The sequence below is a fragment of the Leucoraja erinacea genome, chromosome 1 (genome assembly GCF_028641065.1).
Source record: "Leucoraja erinacea ecotype New England chromosome 1, Leri_hhj_1, whole genome shotgun sequence".
Classification (NCBI taxonomy): Eukaryota; Metazoa; Chordata; class Chondrichthyes; order Rajiformes; family Rajidae; genus Leucoraja; species Leucoraja erinaceus.
Genome location: NC_073377.1, coordinates 84862656 through 84890044, shown reverse-complemented (window position 1 = coordinate 84890044; position 27389 = coordinate 84862656). Strand labels below are relative to the sequence as shown.

At 40.7% G+C, this 27389-nt stretch overlaps 1 protein-coding gene across 3 annotated transcripts in view; it reads right to left on the bottom strand.

The window, feature by feature from the left end:
* Positions 1–489: 489 nt before the first annotated feature.
* Positions 490–27389, bottom strand: part of ppargc1a (peroxisome proliferator-activated receptor gamma, coactivator 1 alpha) — a 569866-nt gene continuing 542966 nt past the window's right edge. For 2 of the 3 annotated variants that reach the window (XM_055638246.1, XM_055638238.1), the window contains exons 11-13: positions 27266–27387; positions 24613–24773; positions 490–2717 (exon numbers count right to left, since the gene is read on the bottom strand). In XM_055638246.1, coding sequence (XP_055494221.1) covers positions 2614–2717; positions 24613–24773; positions 27266–27387 — 387 coding nt within the window. In that variant the 3' untranslated portion in view covers positions 490–2613. The remainder of the gene's footprint in view (positions 2718–24612; positions 24774–27265; positions 27388–27389) is intronic. The other variant, XM_055638229.1, reaches the window with a different exon arrangement.

The window sequence follows — 27389 nt, the reverse complement described above, 5'->3', positions numbered from 1 at the left end:
CAATTTTGTCAATTTGTGTTTTTACCCCAAATATTTTCAAATTCAATCTACTCTGGGTAAAATTGATTTAGGGTTTTGTAACACCAAAACAAAAACAGGTTTCTAGACATTTCATTTTAAAGTTCCAATGTTTGCATTCAAGATGCCTCCAACTGCCAAAGCCTTTAAATTGAAGAATTCCCTCCGTAAAACTCTCAGCCTTCTACTTTTATTTGGTCATGGAAGACATTCCTTTAAAGTTATATTTTTAAGAAACATCTGTTCATGCGAAATCTACATATAATATGATATCTTCTTATGTGGCTCAGTACCAAGTTTTTGAAGCATTTGTGACCTATTGGTATGTTAAAGATGATTATAAATTGAAATTGTTGTTTAAGGAATCAATTATTAATCCTCCGATTCATTTGCATTTTACAATAAATTATATGAAAATTACAATAGTTTATGCAGATTTGATTTGTATGATGATTACGCACACAGGGAAGTGTTTGAAACATTGTTTCCCTTTATTAGTTAAGTGAGGTTGATGAAAACTGCACATTAAAAAAAATCACAGTAATTCTATACAATGATTCAACCACACATTACAGTTAGAAATGTCAGTAAAAAGGAACTCACATAGATGTTCCTCCTCACATTTCCTGGTCAGCACAGTTCCATCAACTAATATATTTTCACCCACACACCTAACAGCACAGTGTCCTCAGAAATTAATTAAAATTAAGAATAATCAAGTGATATAATACATTGCTATTCTAGTTATTGTACAGAGCAAATTTTATTTTACAATTAAAATCCTCATCAAGTTTGCCAGACAGAACAAAACATCATTACCCAAGTTATAAAGAATAGTTGAGAACTAACATTAGCTACGAACACACAGTTTCACTTATTTTGTTTAAGTTAGCCTTTGCTACACAAAAAACTATGAAATACTGTAGTTGTTATAGGTTAGAATTCTAACATTTCTTGAAACACACAACAAGCACCTAAAGAAGCTGGGTAATGTGCCTGATCCTCCACTTCACAACATGGTATGCTAAAATTAGATCTTTAAAAATAAACATTTATTGCTATTTTTATATTTATTTTTACAATCTTACTATTACAATAAAGAAGAGAATATTCAAAATCCAGGGAAGAAAATGTAAACCTCAGTTTGGCATCATATGATAAAATGAGTTAAAAGACCTGAAACTATTTCTAATAATAGTGCGAGCAGAGATAAAAGACCAGTGATACCACGGCGAATGAATGATTAGGTCAAAAACCTTTATATTGCTATTAGTATATAGTTACAAAGTTGACAACTCGGTTTGGTTTACCAAATATATGAAGACAATTTTCCAATGGCAGACATTTAGATCACTCAATACAAAGTGGAGATGGACAAATAAATAAAACTGTCACCTGCGAGAGGTGTAAATCTAAAAGAGCTTAGGTGTAGCTGCTGTTGGAGACGATGACGTGGTACATATCTCGCAAATTCTGGGGTAGAAATTCACCTTTGCTAGCTGCTACTTAACAGTGTCTTCCTGTCCTGATATTCAGTTCTAAAATTATCTGGGGTTTCACAATGCGTGTCAATAGTGCATTGGACATCTATTGCTTATCACATTTAATAGTGCATTGGAGCATCAATGGCAACATTTTTATCCACTTCCTTATTTCAACAAATGGTGAAGTTTAGAAAATTTGGAACTTGATAACTTATCTGTCCATAAGATTTCCTCTAAAATAGATGGAATTTGTGTGATAACTATAATATTTTAATCAATATACAGTGGTCTGTAATTATAATTTGAAATCAGAAGCAAATCATGAATATGTTTTCATTTTATTCTTCTATTTATTAATTTTCATCTAAGTTACTGTGAACGACAAAAAAATAAAAAGCACCTTGAATGATTAAACATAGCAATGGAAGTGGTGACCTGATTCATTTTAAAGCTGATCAGTTGCAAGGTCATTGTAAAGCTACATTGTAGGAAATGAGCATTGGTCCATGTGCCACACAGACTACTTTACCCATCTCAGCTTTGTACCTCTCTAATTTTCTAAATATATTATTGTACACTAGTGTTTAACTTATGGTTACATTCTTGTTTTAATTATTTAAAAGAAGGCTGCATTTACAGTGCATAGCTGTAACAAAAAAAACAAACATTGTCATATTTACACAAAATAAAAATCTCTCAGTTTAACATTAGTAAATCTGTAACTACATTTTAGCATTTAGTAAATAAAATATTTGAAACACCCCAAGTATTTATCCCAACTCTTGTCAATAATGTAATACCACATCCAAATGTCAGAAAAAATGCTGAACAAGCTGCATATTCCACCAATCAGAATATCATTTAAATACCACATGTAAAATATCACTAGTCTACTGTCTGTACGTTTGCTTTTGGATTCCTTTTCATTTAAGTTGAACATCCTTCAACTCTCCTCACACACTGCAGCAGCTGTGTTCATGTAAACTTCATTTGTACAGGGTGTAAAGAGGGATAAAATCCCAAGATGACTAATGCAAGTTCTTTAATGGTACATGACAGGATGCCTGCAAGGTACTGCAGCTCTCTCCACATTTAGCACATTTGGTGTCTGTTACCTACGCAAGCTTCGCTGGGCCTCTTTCAGCAAGGTATCAAAATCCATTGAGTCGTACTTGCTTTTAGTTGAAGCAGGGTCAAAGTCATCTGAATTGGAATCTACAACAAAGGAACATTGTTTAATTAATCTTTTTTGTCATAAAGCTGTCCTCGTACTTTATTTTAGTAATTGCTCTAAAATTAGTAAGCCATAAGGTGGTGTAAGACCTCAAAGCAACTTTACTAATTTAACATGTTTAAGAAAGAACTGCAGGTGCTGGAAAAATTGAAAGTAGACAAAAAAGCTGGAGAAACTCAGTGGTTGAGGCAGCATCTATGGAGCGAAGAAATAGGCAACGTTTTGGGTCAAGACCCTTCTTTTAACAACGTAGTCAAATAAGTCTTTGTTAACAAAGAGTGCTGTGTGCTAAAAGGATATCGATTAGTAATTAAAACGAGGAGCAAGTTTATAATCCTCTAAATATTCTCCATTGTAGTGCAACAAACAAGAACATATGTATTTTAATTTCCAGGAATATTTTTTGTGCATTCTTTTTTTCAATTTTCAGTATTGCATAACTCATAACAGTTATATAAACAGGGAGTGCCTTTGAAAGTGGGATAACACAACCAGTGTGAATTGGTGATTGATGGTTGACATGGACCCGATGGGCCGAAGGGCCTGTTTCCCTGCTGTATCTCTAAACAAAAGTTGGGTAACGCAATCTTGTGTGTACTCATTGACCACAAGGGAATAATGTAATGCCCACTTGTCTCGAATCTGTACATTTCAACCAGTATCAACTGGCCTTCAAATCATAAACAAGACATTGTAGACTGGAATTTGTCAATTTCAGAAGGGGGCTGATAGTGAATATCAGTACAATGGATTGTCGATGCAGGCCATTTTTCATATGGACCAATTTCACTTTATCTCAAGAAGAGAGAATCTAAAATCATTTATTTCACTCATATGATTTGTAACGTCTTAACATCTTGGATAGAAAATACAGTGAGATCAATTAAAAGTCCCCCGAGCTTGAGTGAAACAGCTTGCAAGCTTAAACAAAGGGATTCACTAAATAAACATTTCTCAATAAATTAACATAATATGTCTTTTCACATGCATACAATTTAGATGAGTAATTATTTAAAAGTCTTTATTATTCTGTTCCATAAAACAGGTTATATGTGTAACCACCTGTTTCTTCAACCTTGAGCAACCATGATAATTGTGTTCAAGTGAATAAAGGTTCGAGCTGTAAAGTCAAATAATTTCCTTTACTTATTTTTTCCATCTTCAAACCTTCCTAATCCATTATCAGTTGAGCTTCTTGTTTAGTTTTGATAAATTTTGGCACTGGTGCAAGTTTAACTTGAATTATCACTGTAAAAATTTGGACACCAACTGAAATGGAAATGCATTATTCAAACCCAATTTTTTTTCTATTCAACCCCCCCCCCCCCCCCCCCCCCCCCCCCTCCCTGGATTTCCTGGAGGCAATGAAATGCCAATCACCTGGCTGGTAGCTGCAGGCGCAGTGCTACTTATGGAAGTTATTTTCCTCTGTGCAACTCCATAGCACCATCTTTACTACTGCTCAGTCTTACAGCATGTTACAAGCTGAGGACCAAAGTTAGGTTGTTCCTGATACCTCCATTCTATTAATGTTGCTGAATGGAATTTGTGGATATTTTGCAGCAGAGGTATAGTCATACTTCTCTGTTATAGTGGACTGAGAAAACAATGAACATCTCAGAAATATGCCACAGCTCTTACACTTGGTGGTATTCTGCTCAGAGTGCACTGGTGCATTTCACTTTGATATCATTCAAGTATAACATATCTGCTGAGGGTCCTTCTGAAGATGAGTCTAAGTAAGTGATAGTCAACTGGTTATAGTGGTGCTTATCAATAGGCTCAGCTTTTTAAGAGATTAGGAACCTGCAAATGCATTGTCCAGCAAACAAGGTTTGTCACTGTCCCCACACTTGCAGGTTTGAGATCAATGCTCACCCGTCTGACAGTTTTAGTCCTTCCTATTACCCATGCAAGGAGTTTCCCATTGGTAAACCATTACAACAGCTAAAGAAATAAAAGCAGAAGTAGATATTCAGTCCTTCACATAGACTCTGCCATTTAATAAGATCTGGCTGATCTATTACCTCGAGGCTACTTTCCAGAACTAACTATATATCTCTCCATTCCCCTAATTTCTTAAATTAAAAATGTATTGAACTCCGTGTTGAATGTACTCAGCAACTGAGTCTCTTCAGCTGTCTGGTGAAGAATGATCAGCTTCTTAATTTATTTGTTGACCACTGGTTCTGGAAATCCCACGCAGGGGAATTATCACCTCTGCAGCTTAGCCCCTTGAGATTTTGTATGATTCAATGTGATTGTCCTTCATTCTAACCTTGAGAATAAAGGCTTATCCTACTCAAATTCCTCCTCAGATGACAAACTTCCCATCCCAAGATACTTCTCTCCAGAGATGCTGCCTGACTCACTGAGTTATTCCAGCACTTAGTGTCTATCTTCCCATCCGAAGAATGGTGAATATTTGCTGCACTTCTCCTTTTGCATATGTACCCTTTCTGAGATAGGGAGACTGTCCTGGTGCATAATATTCTAGATGCAGTCTCTTTAGAGCTCTGAATAATTGGAGCACAATATTGCTACACTTGTTGTCGAACCCTTTTGCAATTAAGACATCATAATTTTTGTCTTCCTGATTGCAAGTCCCATTAATAGTTTTGGGAGCAAATGAAATGGAATGAATTGGCACAATACTCATGATAACCTATAATCCTAAAGATCAAGGGTGATATATTGAATATTTAATTTGAGCCAAAGACATTCACCACAGAAAAGCCTATGGACCCCTGACTCAGATCAATGATGCTCTGGGCAACCTTCATCTGCAATGCTGATGCAGAAGCCCATGCATTGATCTAAAGGTGGATAAGGTAGCAGCATACAACTGCTCCACTGAGCTGCCAGTGGGCCCTTCCTGAGCTGGATAACATCTATTGATGTGTTTTGGGACATTTTTCACAGTGAAGTACAAAACACTAGTGTAAGAGAAATAACAGTCAAACACATTTTTGAATTAGCAATGATTGAAGAAAATAATACATATTTTACTCTTGTTACGTATTGGTTGCTATTAGGAAAGAGTTAAATCACAGATCTTGAACATGACATGACTGATGTGTTACTTTTATTGGAGGATGCTGGGGTGGGGTGAGGTGATGAGGATGGAGCAGTCATCCATTTATGCAAGGGAAGCTGATTTCACAGGGCTTTTGATCCTGACCAGGGCTAATAGTACTTGGGGAGATTAGATAAGGTGCATGCCATGAAGAATCAGCCAGCTGGGAAATTAACAGGGGATATGTAGGAAAGAACTGCAGATGCTGGATTAGATTGAAGGTAGACACAAAATGCTGGAGTAACTTTTCTACAGTGAGTGTGAATTTAAGCCAAATTAAATATTCAATTTGACATTTATAGACACGAAGAAAGCATTGGCAAAGTCGATCATGGGATTGTTCGACTGGAGACAGAGCTACCCTCCTAAATACCCCTCCTATTCCATGCCATTTTAATCAACAATTTGAATGCCTGGATTGAAGGTCACGTAAACCGCGGTGGTATGCTGGCAGGATTCCTGCAGCCACGAGCAAGCCATGCAATGGAAAGTGGGACATGCTGTTGATGTTCCACGGTCGATTGCTTGCGGTGTAGTCCTGTGTTCAGTGACTGTTTAAATTAATTGTTCATCTATTTGTGTGCTTTGGATTTGCTCCTTTACTACTTTTGCTGAAATTGAGGGTGACTTTACATGGGACAGAAAACTGGACAAACTGCTTTTGCTGCACATTCTAACTTGCTCATGCAGCCTTCAAGGTCATTACCACCACTCTTTTTAAGCAGTACTGGAGACTCATTTCACATGGACATCCTCTCCCAGAGGACAACACACGTGGCCAACTGCATAGAGAGTTGACATGTTCCCTGGGGCTGTTTAAATTGTAGTTATTTCAGGTCGATTTTACCGATAAACTGCCAGCTTCCAACCCTCTGGTTTGACTTTCATCCATGCCTTCAAATTAAATTGGACTTAAATACTGGATTCATGATCATTGTATTAGGTACCAGAGGTAGACGGGTCTGAAACAACTAGGTCAAGAACTCAGTCTCACCAAATGTGGAGTACAGAATATTAATTAAAGAATAATAACCAGTTAAGTATAAAATACAGTTTAAATTTACAATTGACTGAACAAGATAGCAAATTATCAACTCAATTATTGGTCCAGATCGTCTGTCATTAGGCAGACCTTTGCAATAGTGGGATTCTCCCTCCCCCCTCCCTCCTCACTTATTGTGTGAATCAAGAACTCATCCAGTTGTATTGATTGAAGGTCAGACACAGTGGAATCCTGGCAGGGTTCTTGCTGCCAAGAGTGAGTTAAGCAGCGTAAAATGGGGAATGTTGACAGTGCTCTCTGGTCGATTGCACATGGGGTTGGCACGAGCTCAGGGACTGTTAGAAGAGTCATAAAACATTACCCTTATCGTTTTAAACAAAGATTGCCAGCCACATTTAAGTAGAGCTGAGCTAGACGTGCCAACTATAGTTGGCTTAAAGCTGAAAGAGCCAGATACAAAATGTAAAATGTATCAATCCCTCACTCGGCACTTTACAGGATAACTCTGGACTTAGTGGTGAGTCCGCAGTGTGGGGGGAGGTCGGATCATTGCAGCTTATCTGGCGGGTGTCTATGTAATTGTCAGCCGACCATTAGTCCAATCAGGTCCAATACATCCATTAGTTTTTCTGTGTATGAATGCAATTGAAAGAAATGCTGCCCTTGATCTTCTCTGTCTACTTTGTAATGCTAGTAATATATAGCTTATTACTATATCATTTATCGATTCTACATATGTGCACATTCTATATATGCAATTTTATTTATAGAGACAAGGGGTCACAGTTTAAGGATAAGGGGGAAATCTTTTAGGACCGAGATGAGAAAAATATTTTTCACACAGAGAGTGGTGAATTCTGGAATTCTCTGCCACAGAAGGTAGTTGAGGCCAGTTCATTGGCTATATTTAAGAGGGTTAGTTGTGGCCCTTGTGGCTAAAGGGATCAGGGGGTATGGAGAGAAGGCAGGTACAGGATACAGAGTTGGATGATCAGCCATGATCATATTGAATGGTGGTGCAGGCTCGAAGGGCCGAAAGGCCTACTCCTGCATCTATTTTCTATGTTTCTATAACCTAATGAAATAATCAGATTTACATACCTTTGATTTCAGTGAACGTGCCTCCATTCATATTTTTTAGATAATCTCTGGGATATTTCAGCCTCTTCAAGAAGATGTTAATTTCAATAGTTATCTTCTTTCATTTTACAATAAACTCATATTCAGAGAATCACTAGGCACAGAATGAGGCTACCCAGGGCTTCAAGTCTGTGCTGGTTCCATTAAAGAACATTACGGCCTTTCTGGCTCCTAAGTTACTTTCTCATAGACCTGCAATTTTTTCTCTTTCAAGATTTTACCGAATTCCTTTTCAAATCTAGTATTGAAAATGTTTCCAATTCCCTGCCAAATGGAAGTTCCAAATCAAAGTTGTACACTGAGTAAAATATGTCTTGCTCATGACCCCCCTTGATTTTGATAATCACCTCAGTCTCTGCACTCTGGTCAATGACTTTTCATCCTCTAAAAAAATTGTTGTTCTGTGGATTAATGTGTAAACTAATTTTTCACTTTGCTGCATGCACAGCACATATGTGCCTGGCGTCATTCAGCCTGCAATATCATCACTGCAGCAGCCCTTAAGTGAGAATAACCAAGGAGGACACTCCTTGAACCTCCACCCAGAAAGCAAAGTCTAACAATAGGAAACAGAACTGCTCTAGGACTCCATAAAGGGAATAATATTTCCTTCTTAGTTTTTGTGGTCTTCTAATGAAGACAATGACTTGATTCCTTTCTAGTCTTTCAATGGACCAGATCCTTTAAAATTTTGAAATTGGATGTAGGTTTAAGCTGAGAGAGGAAAGATTTAACAGGATGTGCAATTTTTTCACAATTGGGTGGGTATATAGAATGAGCTGCCGGAGGAAGTAGTTGAATCTTGTACTATAACAACATTTAAAAGGCATTTGGACAGGTACATGGATAGGAAAGAGGGATATGGGCCAAAGATGGGAGTAGTGTAGACGTCATCTTGATTGCATGGGCAAGTTGGGCCGAAAGGCATGTTGAAATGTTGTATGGTTCTATGACTTTATAACTTGTTTGCGAGAGCACTTGATCATCCAGTTTTTTTTTCTTAGGTATTCATCCATGATACACAACCAAGCCTCAGAGAAACAGGGTTCCTGCTCCACTTCCATGCTTTTATTCTCAAGACATCCATTACTTCCAACAGTAGTTCCATTTCAGAACCACTGCTTTATGTCTTTCTCATGCCCAAGTTTGTGCTTTGTGTACAATTTCTGAAATTATGTGCAGTTAATGTGCATATCTCCATGATATCTCCATGAAACTGGGAACGGAGCTGCTTATGCACACTTGCCTTGCACATCATGCACACACAGAAATTACTTACCAACTCACCTCCTCAATTTGCTGACATGGAATGCCTGTTCACTATTGTTGACTAAGACTTTCATACGAACTACAATTCCCAGATCAACTTTTTCCTACTTATTCTGAATCTTACCGTATTCAATCAAATCTCCTCTTAGTACAGGTGCACAACCTTTTATCCGACGATCCAAATAACGAAAACCTCCGAATAGCGACATGTTTTCAGCCCTTGAAGAAAGGTCCTTGAAAACGTTCACCGAGGGCGGCCCGCAGAGGTGACAGCGGAACCTCCGGTCGGTCCTCGAAGAAAGGGGAACTAAATCCCCATTCATAAAAGAGGTGAGGGTATATTGCGCGGGAGGGTTAATAATTGACAATCTGCTGCTGCCTGCCCGCTGAGTTTAAAAAGTTCCCACGGTAGACTCACGATACACAGTGTATCGTGAGTCTTGCATGAGAACTTTTTAACTCAGCGGGCAGGCAGCAGCAAATTGTCGCTCCCTTAAGTTTCACCCCACCTACACCCCTCTGCTTCCAGGCCATGTGTGTGACCCCCTTCCCTCCCCTCTCCAGCTCCCCGCCCATTGCACCGGCGCGGGGGTTTTGCACTGTCTTCACGTCGGAGCCAGTGCCAATCACCGGAGACGTCAGGACCAACGGGACACCGGCCCCCAGGCCCACTGCAAGCACGGAGATCCCAGAGACCCACAGCCAGCAGCAGCCCAGCCCCGTTCCAATTCCAGAGGAACACGCTCCCCGTAGGGACCGAAGCTGATGGTGTGCAAGGTGCGTCTTGGTCTTGAGGTTGCGGATGAGGGGGCGCAGCTCGGGCTGTGACGTCTCCGCTCACCCCCTGTACAGGAGCTGAGACTGGGAACTGTGGGGTTGTTTGCAGTTGCAGAGGGAGGGGGCAAGGGCGGTACAGTTCCCAGTCTCAGCTCCAGTCCAGAGGGGTGACCGGAGACGTCAGGACCAACGGGACACCGACTGCAAGCACGGAGATCCCAGAGACTCACAGCCAGCAGCAACTCTAGCCCAGCCCCGCTACAACTCCAGAGGATCCCGGGTTGCGGATGAGGGGGTGCAGCTCGGGCTGTGGGCGAACTGCCACTTGTCGCTGTAGCGGCCCATCGGAGAGTGGGTTCCTGTTGATCCTGACGTCTCCGGCCATCCCCCTGGAAAGGAGCTGAGAGACGTCAGGACCACCAGAAGCCGCTCCCCGATGCGCCGCTACGGCGACTTGGAAGTTCGGCCACAGCACGAGCTGCGCCCCCTCATCGGGACACCGACCCCCAGGCCCACTGCAAGCACAGAGATCCCAGAGACTCACAGCCAGCAACAACTCTAGCCCAGCCCCGCTCCAACTCCAGAGGAACCCGGGTTGCGAATGAGGGGGCGCAGCTCGGGCTGTGGGCGAACTGCCACTTGTCGCAGTAGCGGCCCATCGGGCGGCGGATTCCGCTGGAGTTGGAGGGACAGGGAGACACAGCGGCTTTTGAGAATGGTGGGCAATCACTTCCAAAGTTCTGCCCACACAGTCAGTACACCTCTCCTACACTTGTCTCCCGCACTATTCATCTCGCAGAGAATGATCTCAGCCTAACCCTCCCTATTCTCTCCTATTCTGCAAGAAAAAACTACATTGAAGACTCAAACTCGCGATCGAGTAACTGCCGGGATCGAGGCGCAAACTCGCGACCTTGCGGATATGAGCCGAGCACTCTACCACTGAGCCAGCCGTTAAAATCTACGCTAAAAATCTTCCATTCCGAAAGCCGAAAAATTCTGAATTACGAAAAGTGTCTGGTCCCAAGGCTTTCGGATAAAAGGTTGTGCACTTGTATTCCCATCTGTGTGGGACTAAAAAAATGATAACCCTAATTTATTCAGTGTAACCACATAACTGTAAAGCCACTCCCCTGAAAACACATTTAGTTTTGTCTCAAATCCTTCATAACTGTCCAAGATCGTATATTTAATTTACTGCTTTGTTGATCTATCCCATCAGCTGCAAAGATCTGTACACATGCAACTTCTTCTCCCTAACCCGTCCTTCAAAATTATTTCTATTCTTGCACCAGCTCAAAATACGTAACATTTAGCTTCCATTATATTCAATCACTAATTTTCCATTTTTCAATATGTTCACCACCATGCCACCAATATTGATACTCCAGTTTTGGCAAGGTAGTTCTTGAAACAGTAACCTACCAACCTAGATTAAAAATCTGGAGATAGGAGTTCAAATTCCACAAGGTCAGCTGGCGAATTGTATTTCAATTAACTAAATAAGTAAATCTGGAATAAAAATGGTATTCGTGAAATAATGACATTGAATAATAATGAATTATTATTAAAAAACCCATCTGGTTCCCTAATATTTTGTTTAGGAAAGGAAATCTGCTCTCTTTACTTTAGTTGGCTCTCAGATCTGGGTCTCTGCGCATCCCTCTGCAATTGGATCCTTGATTTCCTCATCCATAGACTGCAGTCTGTCCGTATAGGTGGAAATGTGTCATCCTCGATAACAATCAGCACCAGAGCACCTCAAGGCTGCGTGCTCAGCCCCCTGCTGTACTCACTCTATACTCATGACTCTGTAGCCGGATGTAGAAACATAGAAACATAGAAAATAGGTGCAGGAGTAGGCCATTCGGCCCTTCGAGCCTGCACCGCCATTCAATATGATCATGGCTGATCATCCAACTCAGTATCCTGTACCTGCCATCTCTCCATACCCCCTGATCCCTTTAGCCACAAGGGCCACATCTAACTCCCTCTTAAATATAGCCAATGAACTGGCCTCAACTACCTTCTGTGGCAGAGAATTCCACACATTCGCCACTCTCTGTGTGAAAAATGTTTTTCTCATCTCGGTCCTAAAAGATTTCCCCCTTATCCTTAAACTGTGACCCCTTGTTCTGGACTTCCCCAACATCGGGAACAATCTTCCTCTAGGAACCCCTTAAGAATTTTGTAAGTACCTGCATCTAGCCTGTCCAACCCCTTAAGAATTTTGAATACATATAGTTTCTATAAGAGTGTCTATAAGAGTTCTATAAGAGTTTCTATAAGTTTCTATATATAGTGTGAACTCCATCATCAAGTTCGCCGATGACACCAAAGTTGTGGGACGAATCACTGATGGTGACGAGTCAGAGTATAGAAGTGAGATCGACCCATTGGTCAAATGGTGCCAGCACAATAACCTGGCTCTCAACACCAGCAACACCAAGGAACTGATTGTGGACTGGAAAAAGTAGGATAGGGACCCACAATCCCATATATATCAACGTGACAATGGTGGAAAGGGTTAAGAACTTAAAATTCCTGGGCGTGCATATTTCCGAAGACATTTCCTGGTCCCAGCACACTGATGCAATTATAAAGAAAGCACATCTGCGCCTCTACTTCCTGAGAAGATTACGGAGAGTCAGTATGTCAAAGAGGACTCTCTCAAACTTCTATAGGTGCACAGTAGAGAGCATACTGACAGGTTGCATCGTGGCTTGGTTCGGCAACTTGAGCGTCCAGGAGCGGAAAAGAATGCAGAACGTTGTGACCACTGTGTCATCCTCTCCATCATCGGCTCTGACCTCCACCATTGAAGGGATCTATCGCAGTCGCTGTCTCAAACCGGCTGCCAGCATCATCAAGTACCCACACCATCCTGGCCACACACTCATCTCTCCACTGCTATCAGGTAGAAGGTACAGGAGCCTGAAATCTGGTACATCCAGGTTCATGAACAGCTTCTTCCCCACAGCCATCAAGCTATTAAACTCGCCATCAAACAAACTCTGAACTATAACAGCCTATTGCACTTTATCTGTCATTTATGTGTATATATATGGTCTATGCTATATAGGCACACTGAACTGTTCTGTATTATGCGTACTATATTCTGTTGTGCTGCAGCAATGCAAGAATTTCATTGTCCTATCTGGGACACATGACAATAAACTCTCTTGACTTGACTTGACTTGGCTTGACTTTTTATGCAAGCCCAGACTCTTATCTGGCTTTTAAAATCACTGGCAAGCCCAACTGTTGCATGAAAATGCTATTATGAAGACCACACATATAGCAGTAGTTCAAAGAGATGGTTTAACACCATCTTTTTAATGTCAATTAAGGATAAGCAAGAAGTGCAGCACTTCATTTCAGTTTTTAGTTCATTGGCACAAGTACAGGGAAAGTTTTAACTTGTTAACAATGTTAGGTATGCCAAGGACAAATATGTACTAGAAATATTGACCAGAAGGTTTCTTGCTGTATTTGTTTAATGCTATTCACAATAAACTAATGGAAATCATCTTCAGGCATTTCTTAGTTAATGTGTTAAAAAGTGTTTCCTAAAATAAACTGGTTGAAAACATCCTATGGAGTTGACGTTCCATTACAGTTAATTTCTTTTTTTCAATCAATCTAGCTATTAGTCTGTCTTTCAAACTCAGTATGAGATGCATCACAATTTTTGCTTTAATACAGCTGTCAGCTAATTAAACTGAAGTTAGTGAAGTTTATTTCTCTTTTTAACTATAGCCTATTTAGCAATTTTATGCTATTAATGGAAAAGTACTTTTTTGTTAAGTCCATTGAACAGGGGGAATTCCATTTGAACTAAAAGACTAAATGTTGCTCCCAGTGCTTAATATTCATTTAATTAGCATTGCAGAAATATCTGATATAAATAAAACTTGGAATTTCTAAAGTAATGGAGGTCACCTCTTATATTTATATCCTGTATTTTAAATATTTAATAAAATCCTCTTTAATTTTTCCTGTCAAAGGTAGTGCAGAACTCTTTACCATTTTTTAAATTGTTGTGAATGGAGCCATCAATGAGAACATACGTTAGAAATCGACACAGGAGTGGACCATTCAGCTCCATCTGCTGCCTCAGCCTTTCAATACGATCCTGGCATATCTTTATCACACCATCTCCCTTGATTCTCTTAATATCTACATTTCTTCTTGCATTTGAGGCAGCAGAAGTTATGTAATGCCCTCCAGGCACTGTAGCCAGTTCAACAGCCATCAGACTCTTAAACACAACACGATACTAACCCCAACATTTATGCAATGTCTTTGGTTGCATTTAAGACTTCATTTTTTCCACTAGTATTAATTATTCATTTATTAAAATGTGTGCCTTTGCATTGATTGTAAGAGAAGTAATGTACAAGATTAGAGCCTTCATGAGACCATATCTGCGATATCTGTGTTTATTGCATTTATGAACTTTCTAAGCTGCTGCAAGTAGAGATTTCTTGTTCTGTTGTGGGTGCAAATAACAATTATACAATTGACTCAACTTTAGAATCAGTCTATGCCATGAACGTATTCAGTGGCTGATCTTCCATTGCCTTATTAATCAGAGAATAAAGAATCACTAACTTGTGAGTGAAGATATTTAATCTTATCTCTGTATTGAATGGCTGACTCCTTATTTTGGGATGTTAACTCTTGGCTCCAGACATCTGGCCAGGAGAAACATCAGCTCTGCATCTTATTGGTTGAGCACCATAAAAATATTGTATGCCTCAATAAGATTGCTTCTTTTCTTTTAATCTCAAGAGAAGATGGATCAGGTTTGCTTAATCTCTGCTAAAGTAACAAGACTTGTCATGACACGAATCAAGTACCTGAACCTACACTGCATAATCTCCATACAACATATATCCTTTCATAGATAGGGAAACCAAATCTATCAACAATATCACAGATATGGTCTCATGACGACTCTAATCTTGTACACTAATCCTCTTACAATCAATGCAAAGGTACAATTTGCCTTCTGATTGCTTGATAATATGCTCCTGCATATTAACTTTCAGTGGTTTGTGTACAAGGGCATCCAGGCCCGTCTATACACCAACATATTTAATTCTCTCACTATTTAGAAAATGACCTTGCATCTGTCATTTTCTTGCCTAATTGCTTCTTTGAGGGAAGCATTTACAATTCCGGACCATGAAGTATTTATGCAAAACTTTCCGACAATGAGATATATTGTCTCCCATCGCATCACATATTCTCCATCCTGCCATCTGGGAAGAGGTACAGGAGCATTAGATGCAAAACCAGCAGGATGCTCCTCAGCTTCTTCCTGCAGGCTATAGGACTGATAAACGGACTTTGCCCCCTGCCAAAGTATCGCGCACCTACCACCAACCTGGCCACACTGCAGCAGAGCCACTGTCGTGCCGCTGCCGATCGGAACGCCTGTTGATGTTTAGTAGAGAGTAGAGTGTTTAATTTGTTCATGATATATGTATTTTGATTTCAATTTATTTTTTTACTGCACACTGAATGGACACTGGTTGAGCAACATTTTTTTGTTTCCTCTGGGTATGTGAGTAAGGAAAATGACAATAAAGATATGCTACTACTATATTCTAAATGGGTCTAGCTTAGATGGGGCACCTTGGTCGGAAAGGATGAGTTGGCAGTTGCCTGATTCCATGCTGCATGCCTCTATGACGTATTGTTGAGACAAAAGTGCGGTTAATGCAAGAGTTAATATCACTTCTGCACTTGTGATTTCCACCGACATCTATGACACTCTGATTGCACTGATTTCCTTAGATATTCCTGATCTCCTGGAACAGGTCATGCCATCACCATTGGTCATTCTTCTGTTGGTCAGTGGACTAAAATTAGCATCATTTCACCCTCACCTTAGTTGGCCACTTTCTCCAAAATTCAGGTCATCAATTCTAGAAACATATTTCACAGTTCTGTTTGCAAGCAAGAAAACAGGTTTCCTTTCTTATGCTTTCAACCATCGAGGAAATACTTAAACAGATATTACACTTCTTTAAATGATGTGCTCTTTGGTGTGTTTGCGCACAACATTAAAATAAGTATCCTGAATTAAGTGCTGGAATTGTAATTCAATCTAATTCATGAATTAAACTAATCTTGTACTGCATTTACGGATTTAGGACTGTTTTAAAACAAGAGGAAAAAGAAGGTGAATGAAAAGGAGATGGGTTTTAAATAAGTTTTTAATAATAGCCTGACAACATTTATTGTTATTCCTAAAATTCAGTGCACCTGTTTATTTCATTATCTTGCCATCGTAAACTTGCCAGGTAGAATTTACTGCTTTGCTTCTAACATTCTCTTTATGCTGCTGGAAGCTGTTTCGTGTGCAGCAACTAAGTCCAACTTCATCAATTTTTTTATGCCAAATATGCAAACATAAATTTAATTATTCAAAGGAGTTTCTGTAATATACTTTATTAGCCTGTATTCTGTAGTGAGAAACGAGGTGATGATGCTCACCACTGACCTCAAACAAAGCTGCCAAAAAGATGTAGTGATCTATGGAGTGTGGAATTCCCCTCTCTGGAATTAATTAATTGAGGCATCAGCATTATGTGCTGATCAGTCCATTGCAATGAAGAAACCTTACAATAGGAGAAATAACATTTTAAGGAAAATAAACTAAAAATTGGAATATTTACATGATAATAATGACCGTGCTGAAGTCTAATTTGGAAATTTCAAAGGAAATCTACCTATTTTAGTAAGAAGAGTAAAATGCTGGAATGATTCAGTGGGACAAGCAGCATCACTGGAGAGAAAGAATGAATGACGTTTTGGGTCGAGACCCTTCTTCAGACTGTTCAGGTAAATCGAAGGTAGACACAAAATGCTGGAGTAACTCAACGGGACAGGCAGCATCTCTTGAGGGAAGGAATGAGTGACATTTCGGGTCGAGACCCTTCTTCAGACTGATCAGTTGAAGAAGGGTCTCGACCCGAAACGTCATCCATTCTTTCTCTCCAAATATGCTGCCTGTCCAGTGGAGTTACTCCAGCATTTTGTGTCTAGCTTTGATTTAAACCAGCATCTGCAGTTCTTTCCTAACTAACTATTTTAGTAGAATGATAGCATTTTGAGTTAATTACTCCAAGGCAAATAAACTCTGAACATAAAATTTTATTTTCAGGGCAAGAATGATACGCAGTAAAAATTGTGCCATGCGGAAAATTAAAACCCAAGTGCAGATGATCGAACAGTGTTCAACTTTCTCAAGGTTTCTCAAGGAATAGAACATGAAATATGACATTACTGTCAATTTATTTACTTCAAAGAGTTTTCCAGCTGCAATTACTTATAAAGAGGAAAAGGGTATTAGCTAGAGCAAATCCTGGATTTCAACATTTAACCACCCAGGCACACCCTTGTAAATATCCTGTGCGTTTCACAACATAATCAAAAGAAAGGTTGACAGGTTTGATGGTTTGACATCATCACAAACACAAAATTCCATCCGTTATGTACCGACATTAGGAAACCAGATTGCAGATAATTTTATAATAATGAACTACCATTAAGAATGGGAGGATTCAGTGGAATAACCATTCCGAGAATATTTGTCCCGATGAATCCACATACATTCAGTTATCATTCAAATACCATCAGTGAAATGCAAGTACCAAACTGATAAGATGGCTCTGGGAGATGAAGCTAGTCACTGGTAGGCTGCCAGTGACTAGCGAAGTTCCTCGGGGCTCGGTGCTGGGACTGCTTCTCTTCATGTTGCATATTAATGATTTGGATGAAGGGATTGAAAGCTTTGTGGCCAGAATTGCGGATGATACAAAAATAGATGGAGGGGCAGGTAGTGTAGAGAAAACAGGGACACTGCAGAAGGAATTGGATAGGTTGGGAGAGTGGGCAGAGAAGTGGCTGATCGAATATAGTGTAGCAAAGTGTGGAGTCATGCATTTTGGTAGTAGGACTAAAGGCGTAGATTATGGGGAGAGAATCCAGAAATCGGAGGTGCAAAGGGACTTGGGAATGCTGGTGCAGGATTCCCAAAAAGTCAACCTGCAACTCAAATCGGCAGTAATGAAAGCAAACGCAATGTTGTCATTTATTTAGAAGAGGGCTTATACAAAAACAGCGATGTAATGTTGAGGCTCTAAAAGGCACTGGTCAGGCCGCATTTGGAATATTGTGAACCATTTTGGGCACCATATCTGAGGAAGGATGTGCTGGCTCTGGGGAGAGTCAAGAGGAGGTTTACAAGAATGATCCCAGGAATGAGTAGGTTAACATATGATAAGCGTTTGGCGGCACTGGACCTGTACTCACTGGAGTTTAGAAGAATGAGGGGGGACCTCATTGAAACATACAGAACAGTGAAAGGCTTGAATAGAGTGGATGTGGAGAGGATGTTTCCACTGGTGGGAGAGTCTAGGACTAGAGGTCATAGCTTCAGCATTAAAGGATTTTTTTAGGAAGGAGATGAGGAGGAATTTCTTTGGAGGGTGGTGAATCTGTGGAATTCTGCCACAGAGACTTTGCAGGCAAAGTCAGTGGATACATTTAAGGCAGAGGTAGATAGATTCTCGATTAGTACGGGTGTCGGAGGTTATGGGGAGAAGGCAGGAGAATGGGGTTGGGAGGAAGAGATAGATCAGCCATGATTGAATGGCGGAGTAGACTTGATGGGCCGAATGGTCTAATTCTGCTCTTATCACATGAACTAATAAAGCTATCCCACTGTAGCAAGAAGTCAGGTAGTTAGCTGCCAATGAGTCAACTTTTTGGTGAACTCAGAAGGAGCATTTTTACTTATTCTGACTTCACCAAAGAAGTTCTAGTTTATTTTATTTAAGAATTTTCCGAACTTTATTCAACCAAAGCATTGACATGCCGTAAATTATGCTACCAAGACAAAACGGGCCACATAACAGACTTACTGCTGCCCCATGGGATTTTGCATATTGCATACAACTCGTGTAGGACTAATATGTTAGTTAATAAGGAAAACATCTATTTGATATTTGTGGCCTAGATGATTAATTATTTTACAAAGTAATTTCACATCCATATCTTAGTAGGCCCCTCTCGGTCATGACTGACCATGGATGGTGCATAATGGTCGGATGCAAGCCTGGGTGATGTCATATGGAGGACGGGCTGTTGCCCATGCAGCACGTCCCCCCCTCTCCATGTCGCTGATCGATCCATAGGAACAGCAGGGTCGTTACAGTTTGGCACCAGCGCCATCGCAGGAGCTGCCAGAGCAAGGTTGTAGACAACGACAAACTGCCTTAGGGCCTCCGACTCCGGATTTTCTTGATTCAGATTCAGTTTACTCCTGAGACAACGAAATGCATTTACTCCTGGAGGTTTACTCCTGGAGCCTTTTCCATGACTGGATATGGCCACAACGCAGCGGAGGTTTTAAATCAAGAGTTTTCTCTCTCCTAGATGGACTGCCTTCCCAGGCTGACGAGCCCCATCTGCCCGAGACTCGTGGGGGCGGGAGCATCTACCTTCCCGTGCAGGTCTATAGCACCTGCCCACTGCCCAAACATCCAGATCAGATATCAGGTAACTCAGAATATGTGATCTGCTTTATACAAGCGCAAAGCAGCTGATCATAATTTCATCATGCATGACATGGATACTGTAAAATGATTTTACAATACTATTTAAATATAAAACTGTACAAAAAGGAAGTTGGTATTTCATATTTTTAATGCAAGAATACTAGGAGGCCACCTCAACCCATCTACCCAAGATGACTCACATGGTAAACCCATTCCCCCATTAATGTTCTTTATAATCCTTTCTCAACACATCCCCTTATTCCCATCCTCTACCCAAACTTTGATTAAAATGATCAAATCTGTCATATCCAGTCGATGCTTTGCTCTTGCACAACTTTTACCCACTAACTGAGTTCTCTCTCTTGCATAAAAGAGAGAAAAAAAAAACATTCTATTTAAGTGGTCTTGAAAATTCATGTTTCGCTCACTAAAGCTCTCACTGATTGCCGCAGAGGACCATTTTTTCCATGATTCATCACTGTCACAGTTGATTAAAAACTGATCCCCTTTAAGTGGGAATATCCTCAACTCTCAAGGAACCTTTTTTTAATAAATTTGATTTTCCAACTTCTCTGCCCGATTCAGCATATCATTTCAGAGGTTAATTATTCAGTGTCTAACTTGACACATTAGGTGCGGATTATAAAGCCACGACCTCCAAGCTGACCAACAATGTTCAGCTTCATTGTTTAAAAATAAGCAATATTATTTCCAATCCTGCAATTCACCAAATTAAATAACTCTAAACCACGGAACCTAGCTATAACTGAGCTCTAAAATTTCAATAGAGCCTCAAGATTCTTTATCATTTGTGGGAATTAAATCTGAACAAAAGTCCACATCTGGAACTATGCAAGAGGCATTTTGAGTTACATTCATTGAATTTAAAAATGTGCTTTAAAATGGTTTTACCATGTCACAATGTCTATATATCTTATTTTTGTCTATGTCAATGTCTACAATATTTTCAAACTTACATATTTGATCTGAATTAATGGGAAAATATCCAGTAATGGAAAAATGAGCAATGAAACACCAAATAGCTGTGCATCCTTTAGGTTGTGACGTTGCCACATCAGACCAATTAAAGAATATTTCTGCCCTTTACAACATCACATCTTACTCTGTGATTTACAGGCCAGAATACAGAACATGTTCCTCATGCTATTTAGCCTAGTGCGCAAGGTTTAGGTATATTATTGTCACATGTACCAAAGTACACTGAGAAGCAAGCTGGGATTGAAAGCAGGCTCACCTCCTCTGACATCATGGGATAGAATGTGCATTAAGGTTTGTTATCAATAGATCACTGAGTAGATTCAAGGCTATTTTGGTGATTCTGGGCTTCCTGTTCCCATTCAGGTTGCGATCCTGCATATCCAAAACATTGCATAGATTCTTGTCCCTCTGCTTAATTCTTGTGTTAGGATTACGGAGCCAAGAATGTAAATTTTAGTCCCAATCTAATGCATTTATTAGAGAATTGACAACAGAGAATGGAGAATGGACAACAGAGTAAGGTCAGGACCAATTGCGAGGGGGGAAGTGAATAAGCAGGTCAAAGTGCTGTATATGAATGCGTGAAGTATAAGGAATAAAGTGGACGAGCTTGAAGCTCAGTTAGAAACTGGCAAGTATGATGTTGTGGGGATTACTGAGACATGGCTGCAAGAGAGCCAGGACTGGGAACTGAATATTCAAGGGTATACCTTCTATCGAAAAGACAGACAGGTGGGCAGAGGGGGTGGGGTTGCTCTGCTGGTGAGGAATGAAATTCAGTCCCTTGCAAGGGGTGATATTGAAACAGGAGATGTGGAGTCAGTATGGATAGAACTAAGCAATTGTAAGTGTAAAAAGACCCTAATGGGACTAATCGACGGGCCCCCAAACAGTAGCCTGGACAAAGGGCGCAAGTTGAATCAGGAGTTAAAATTGGCATGTAGCAAAAGTAATGCTGTGGTTGTTATGGGAGATTTCAACATGCAGGTAGACTGGGAAAATCAGGTTGGTACTGAACCCCAAGAAAGTGACTTTGTAGAGTGCCTTCGTGATGGATTCTTTGAACAGCTTGTATTGGAGCCTACCTGGGAGAAGGCAATTCTGGATTTAGTGTTATGTAATGAACCAGATTTGATAAAGGACCTCGAGGTTAATGAGCCATTAGGAGGCAGTGACCATAACATGGTCAGGTTTAATCTACAATTGGAGAGGGAGAAGAGTAGATCGGAGGTGTCAGTGTTGCAGTTGAATAAAGGGAACTATGGGGCCATGAGGGAGGTGCTGGCCAAGATTGACTGGAAAGATACACTAACAGGGATGACAGTGGAACAAAAATGGCAGGTATTTCTAGGAATAATACAGAAGGTGCAGGATCAGTTCATTCCTAGGAGGAAGAAAGATTCCAAGGGGAGAAAGGGATGACCATGGCTGACAAGGGACGTCAGGGACAGTATAAAAATTAAAGCGAAGAAGTACAACGTAGCAAAGATGAGCGGGAAGCAAGAGGATTGGGTAATGTTTAAAGAACAACAGAAGATAACCAAAAAGACAATACGGGGAGAAAAGATGAGGTATGAAGGTAAGCTAGCCAAGAATATAAAGCAGGATAGTAAAAGCTTAGGAATGTGCAGAGGAAAAAATTAGTTAAGACCAAAGTTGGACACTTGAAGACCGAAAAAGGTGAATTTATTATGGGGAACAAGGAAATGGCAGATGAGTTGAACAGGTACTTTGGATCTGCCTTCACTAAGGAGGACACAAACAATCTTCCTGATATAGTAGTGGCCAGAGGACAGAGGAACTGAAGGAAATCCACATTAGGCAGGAAATGGTGTTGGATAGACTGATGGGACTGAAGGCTGTTAAATCCCCAGGGCCTGATGGTCTGGTTCCCAGGATACTTAAGGGAGTGGCTCTAGAAATTGTGGATGCATTGATGATAATTTTCCAATGTTCTATAGACTCAGGATCAGTTCCTGTAGATTGGAGGGTAGCTAATGTTATCCCACTTTTTAAGAAAGGCGGGAGAGAGAAAACAGGGAAGTATAGACCAGTTAGCCTGACATCGGTCGTGGGGAAGATGCTGGAGTCAATTATAAAAGATGAGATAGCCGCACATTTGGATAGCAGTAACAGGATCGGTCTGAGTCAGCATGAATTTACGAAGGGGTTAATCATGCTTGACTAATCTTCTGGAATTTTTTGAGGATGTAACTAGGAAAATGGACAAGGGAGAGCCAGTGGATGTAGTGTAGCTGGACTTTCAGAAAGCATTTGATAAGGTCCCACATAGGAGATTAGTGGGCATAATTAGGGCACATGGTATCGGGGGTAGAGGGCTGACATGGATAGAGAAGTGGTTGGCAGACAGGAAACAAAGAGTTGTGATTAACGTGTCCCTTTCAGAATGGCAGGCAGTGTCTAGTGGGGTACCGCAAGGCTTGGTGCTGGGACCGCAGCTATTTCCAATATGCATCAATGATTTGGATGAAGGGATTCAAAGTAACATTAGCAAATTTGCAGATGACACAAAGCAGGGTGGCAGTGTGAACTGTGAGGAGGATGCTATGAGAATGCAGGTGACTTGGACAGGTTGGGGGAGTGGGCAGATGCATGGCAGATGAAGTTTAATGCAGATAAATGTGAGGTTATCCACTTTGGTAGCAAAAACAGGAAGGCAGATTACTATCTAAATGGCATCAAGTTGGGAAAGGGGGAAGTACAACGGAATCTGGTGGTCCTTGTACATCAGTCTATGAAAGTAAGCATGCTGGTACAGCAGGCAGTGAAGAAAGCGAATGGCATGGTGGCCTTTATAACAAGAGGAATCGAATATAGGAGTAAAGTGGTCCTTCTGCAGTTGTACAGAGCCCTAGTGAGACCACATCTGGAATATTGTGTGCAGTTTTGGTCCCCTCATTTGAGGAAGGACATTCTTGCTATTGAGGGAGTGCAGCGTAGGTTTACAAGGTTAATTCCCGGGATGGCGGATCTCATTGAAACATATAAGATTGTTAAGGGCTTGGACATGCTAGAGGCAGGAAACATGTTCCCGATGTTGGGGAGTCCAGAACCAGGGGCCACAGTTTAAGAATAAGCAGTAAGCCATTTAGAACGGAGACGAGGAAACACTTTTTCTCACAGAGAGTGGTGAGTCTGTGGAATTCTCTGCCTCAGATGGCGGTGGAGGCAGGTTCCCTGGATGCTTTCAAGAGAGAGCTAGATAGGGCTCTTAAAGATAGCAGGGTCAGGGGATATGGGGAGAAGGCAGGAACGGGGTATTGATTGCGGATGATAAGCCATGATCACTTTGAATGGTGGTGCTGGCTCAAAGGGCCAAATGGCCTACTCCTGCACCCATTGTCTATTGTCTATTGTCTATTAGCCATCTTCCAAATTATAACCCAGCCTAACAATCCCTCAAAAAATGAAATAAGCTTCCGTCTATTCTCTGATTCTATTGTGATCAATGGGACAATTATCTATTTGCCTGATACTGATGTAAGTTATTCTCAGCTTTTTATACTTTTCCTCATTTCTTTGACAAAAGACCGTTCATACGTTGTGCAATAATTTTAGGAATTCAATTTCTCTTTGAATACCCTTAATTAGTCATAAGGTTTCACATTAGCTAGAGTCCTCTTTTTATTCCTGGGCCGTCATGTCTTTCATCAATAACAAAAAATAATTCATTTTCCTGCAGCTCTTACAGTACATTAGGTACAGTACATAAAATAACGTGTATTTTCTAAATCTTGCCTCCTAGGTGAAGTTAGCAAGTAACATTACTGTTAAATTCACATGGTACTTCAAGAATAAATATGGGTTAGTTTTGCCCAGAATGCCGTATTACACAAACCTCTACTGACTCTGTATGATTTTCTATTTTGAAAGTCATGTGTAAGATTATGATAAGAGAGGCAGAGTCTGAATTTATGATTAAATACTTCAAAGTTTTTGAAAATAATAATTATAAAACCATCAAAATTCAAATATCCATACTGTCAATGAGAAAGTAAAGCTATTATGTTACATACCAACCTTACCTAGATCTGCATAGTTTGACTTGTAAAACTGTCTACGACCACCAAAGCACAATTCAAATGGTGGCTCATGAGACCTTCGCAAAGTGTGTCCATTCTCGAGGGCAGCAAAGGCATCACAAGTGTAACGATATGTGATGAAACCATAGTTGTCACTGGAAAAAATGAGAACACAATGAATGGATGTCACTCATTGTAGCAATTGTGCACATTGTGAATTAATTGCAGAATATAATTTGGTACCTTCCATTTGTTAACCAATAAAAACAAAACATTGCATCAATGTAGAAAGATATAAAAATAATTTGCACACAAAGATTCAGATTCAATTTAATTGTCATTGTCAGTGTACAGTACAGAGACAACGAAATGCATTGTCAATTTGATGTATATTTAAATAAATATGTAAACTTCTTCAGATTTAAAAAAATACCACAAACAGTACTGAAAATCTGTTTGGTCATTGGTTGAGGGAGCACACAAAGAAACGTATTTCTTCTTTTTTGAAATAGACAATAAAAAACAAGATTTTATTATCTGTAGATATTAGTTTCAATTTATGGTATTTTTGGCAATAATGCACAATAGTTGGCCATGCCTCTATTAAACCTTGTAAACCAGTGGTTGCCTGCCTAAATGACTACCGCCCTGTCGCCCTGACCCCAATAATAATGAAGTGTTTTGAACGCCTGGTGAAACCCCACATTACTGCCAGCCTCCCCTCATCGTTAGACCCCCTACAGTTTGCCTATCGCCCCAACCGCTCTACAGAGGATGCCATCTCCACCACGCTGCACACAGTAATCGCGCATCTGGAACACAAGAACACATATGCCAGAATCCTGTACATTGACTTCAGCTCAGCGTTTAATACCATCATCCCACAGGGACTTGTGGAGAAACTAACCCTGCTGGGCCTCAACACCACCCTGTGTCACTGGATCTTGGACTTTCTGACAGAGAGACCGCAGTCAGTCCGTGTTGGCAAGAACACTTCAGGCTCGATCACGCTGAGCACCGGCTCCCCTCAAGGCTGTGTGCTCAGCCCGCTGTTGTTCACACTGCTCACACATGACTGTGCTGCCAGATTCAGGGACAATAAAATCATAAAGTTCGCGGACGACACTACAGTGGTGGGACTCATCAGTGGAGATGACGAAACAAGGTACAGGGAGGAAGTAGAACAACTGGTGGATGGTGCGGCAAAAATAACCTGGAATTGAATGTCGACAAAACTAAGGAGATGGTTGTCGACTTCAGGAGGGCGCAGCCAGAGCATACACCGCTCAACATTAGTGGCACTGCAGTGGAGAGAGTGGAGAGCATAAAGTTCCTCGGTGTGCAGATAACGGACAACCTCACCTGGTCCAGGAACACCACTGGGACCGTCAAACGGGCCCATCAGCGACTGCACTTCCTGAGGAAACTAAAACAGGCCTCACTCCCCACCAACACCCTCAGGACTTTCTACAGGGGCACGGTGGAGTCTGTACTCACGTACTGCATCAATACGTGGTACTGCACCTGCAACTGCTCGGACAGGAAGGCTCTGCAGAGGGTAGTGAGGGGAGCAGAGAGGATTATTGGCGTCTCCCTACCCTCGGTACAAGAACTGTTCCAGAGCCGCTGTCTGAAGAAAGCACAGAGAATTGCCAAGGACAAACTGCACCCCCTCCACACACACCTGGATCTCTTGCCATCAGGCAAGAGATATCGAAGCATCAAAGCCCGGACTACGAGGCTGCTAAACAGCTTCCTACCACAGGCTGTGAGGCTGCTAAACAGTCACTCTGCACCCACAGTCACTTGACTTGACTCTGCGGCTGGCACGGACACTTTAATACTGGCACTGGCCACTCAAATCAGCGGCCCCGGACATTTTTTTATGATTGGTTTACTGTATTTTAACATTGTGTTTTTTACCTGCTTTTAACTATTTATTCTGTTCCATCAGGGACTGGGTTGTTTTTTTAGTGTTATTATGTGAGAAGTGTTTTAAATTTCATGTGCGAGGCTCCGCTATTCACTGGGAAACGTCTTTTCATTTTGCACTGTACTTGTTGCTTGCAAGATGACAATAAAGGTTGATTGATTGATTGATTGATTGATTGATTTGAAAGGGGCAGTGCTGCATGATGCCCAATCTGCCTGTCGGTTGCCAATGCATCACTGTGTCAAAGTACAAAGCCAGATCCTAAGATCTCAATTGTTTCTCTAGATTAGAAATATACTCTACACACTCTATATGGTAAAATATCAAGACTATAGCTAATGCTATGTTGGTGTTGGCTGTAGCAGCAGGAATATTTTTCTGCAAAAAGACAGCTTGGGCCACAGCCATCCTTCATCCACACCACAACAATATCTTTTTGCAATGAGTTGAATTGAATCAACAAATTCTGTGACTTGTATCAGGAGGTCTGTTTGATGTCAGTGTGATGGAAATCAAGCCACAAAGATGACCAGATAATCTCCAAGAAAATATAAATTCAAAATGTCAACACATATTTCAAAATTATAAGAACTCTTACATGCCCATTCAGTTATTATTAAAGTTCTCTATCAGCTCCATTAATTAAAAAAAAAACTGATTTGAATTTTTCAGGAGTACGTTTATCATGAGAAATGCAACTGTTGGTAATCTTACCCATCTTCACGCAAATGTACAGTGCATTCTTCGATTTCACCAAAAACTTCAAAACGTCTTTTAAGTTCTGTACGTGTTATGTCACCCCTGACTTTTCCCACATAAATAACACGGCGTTCCTCCT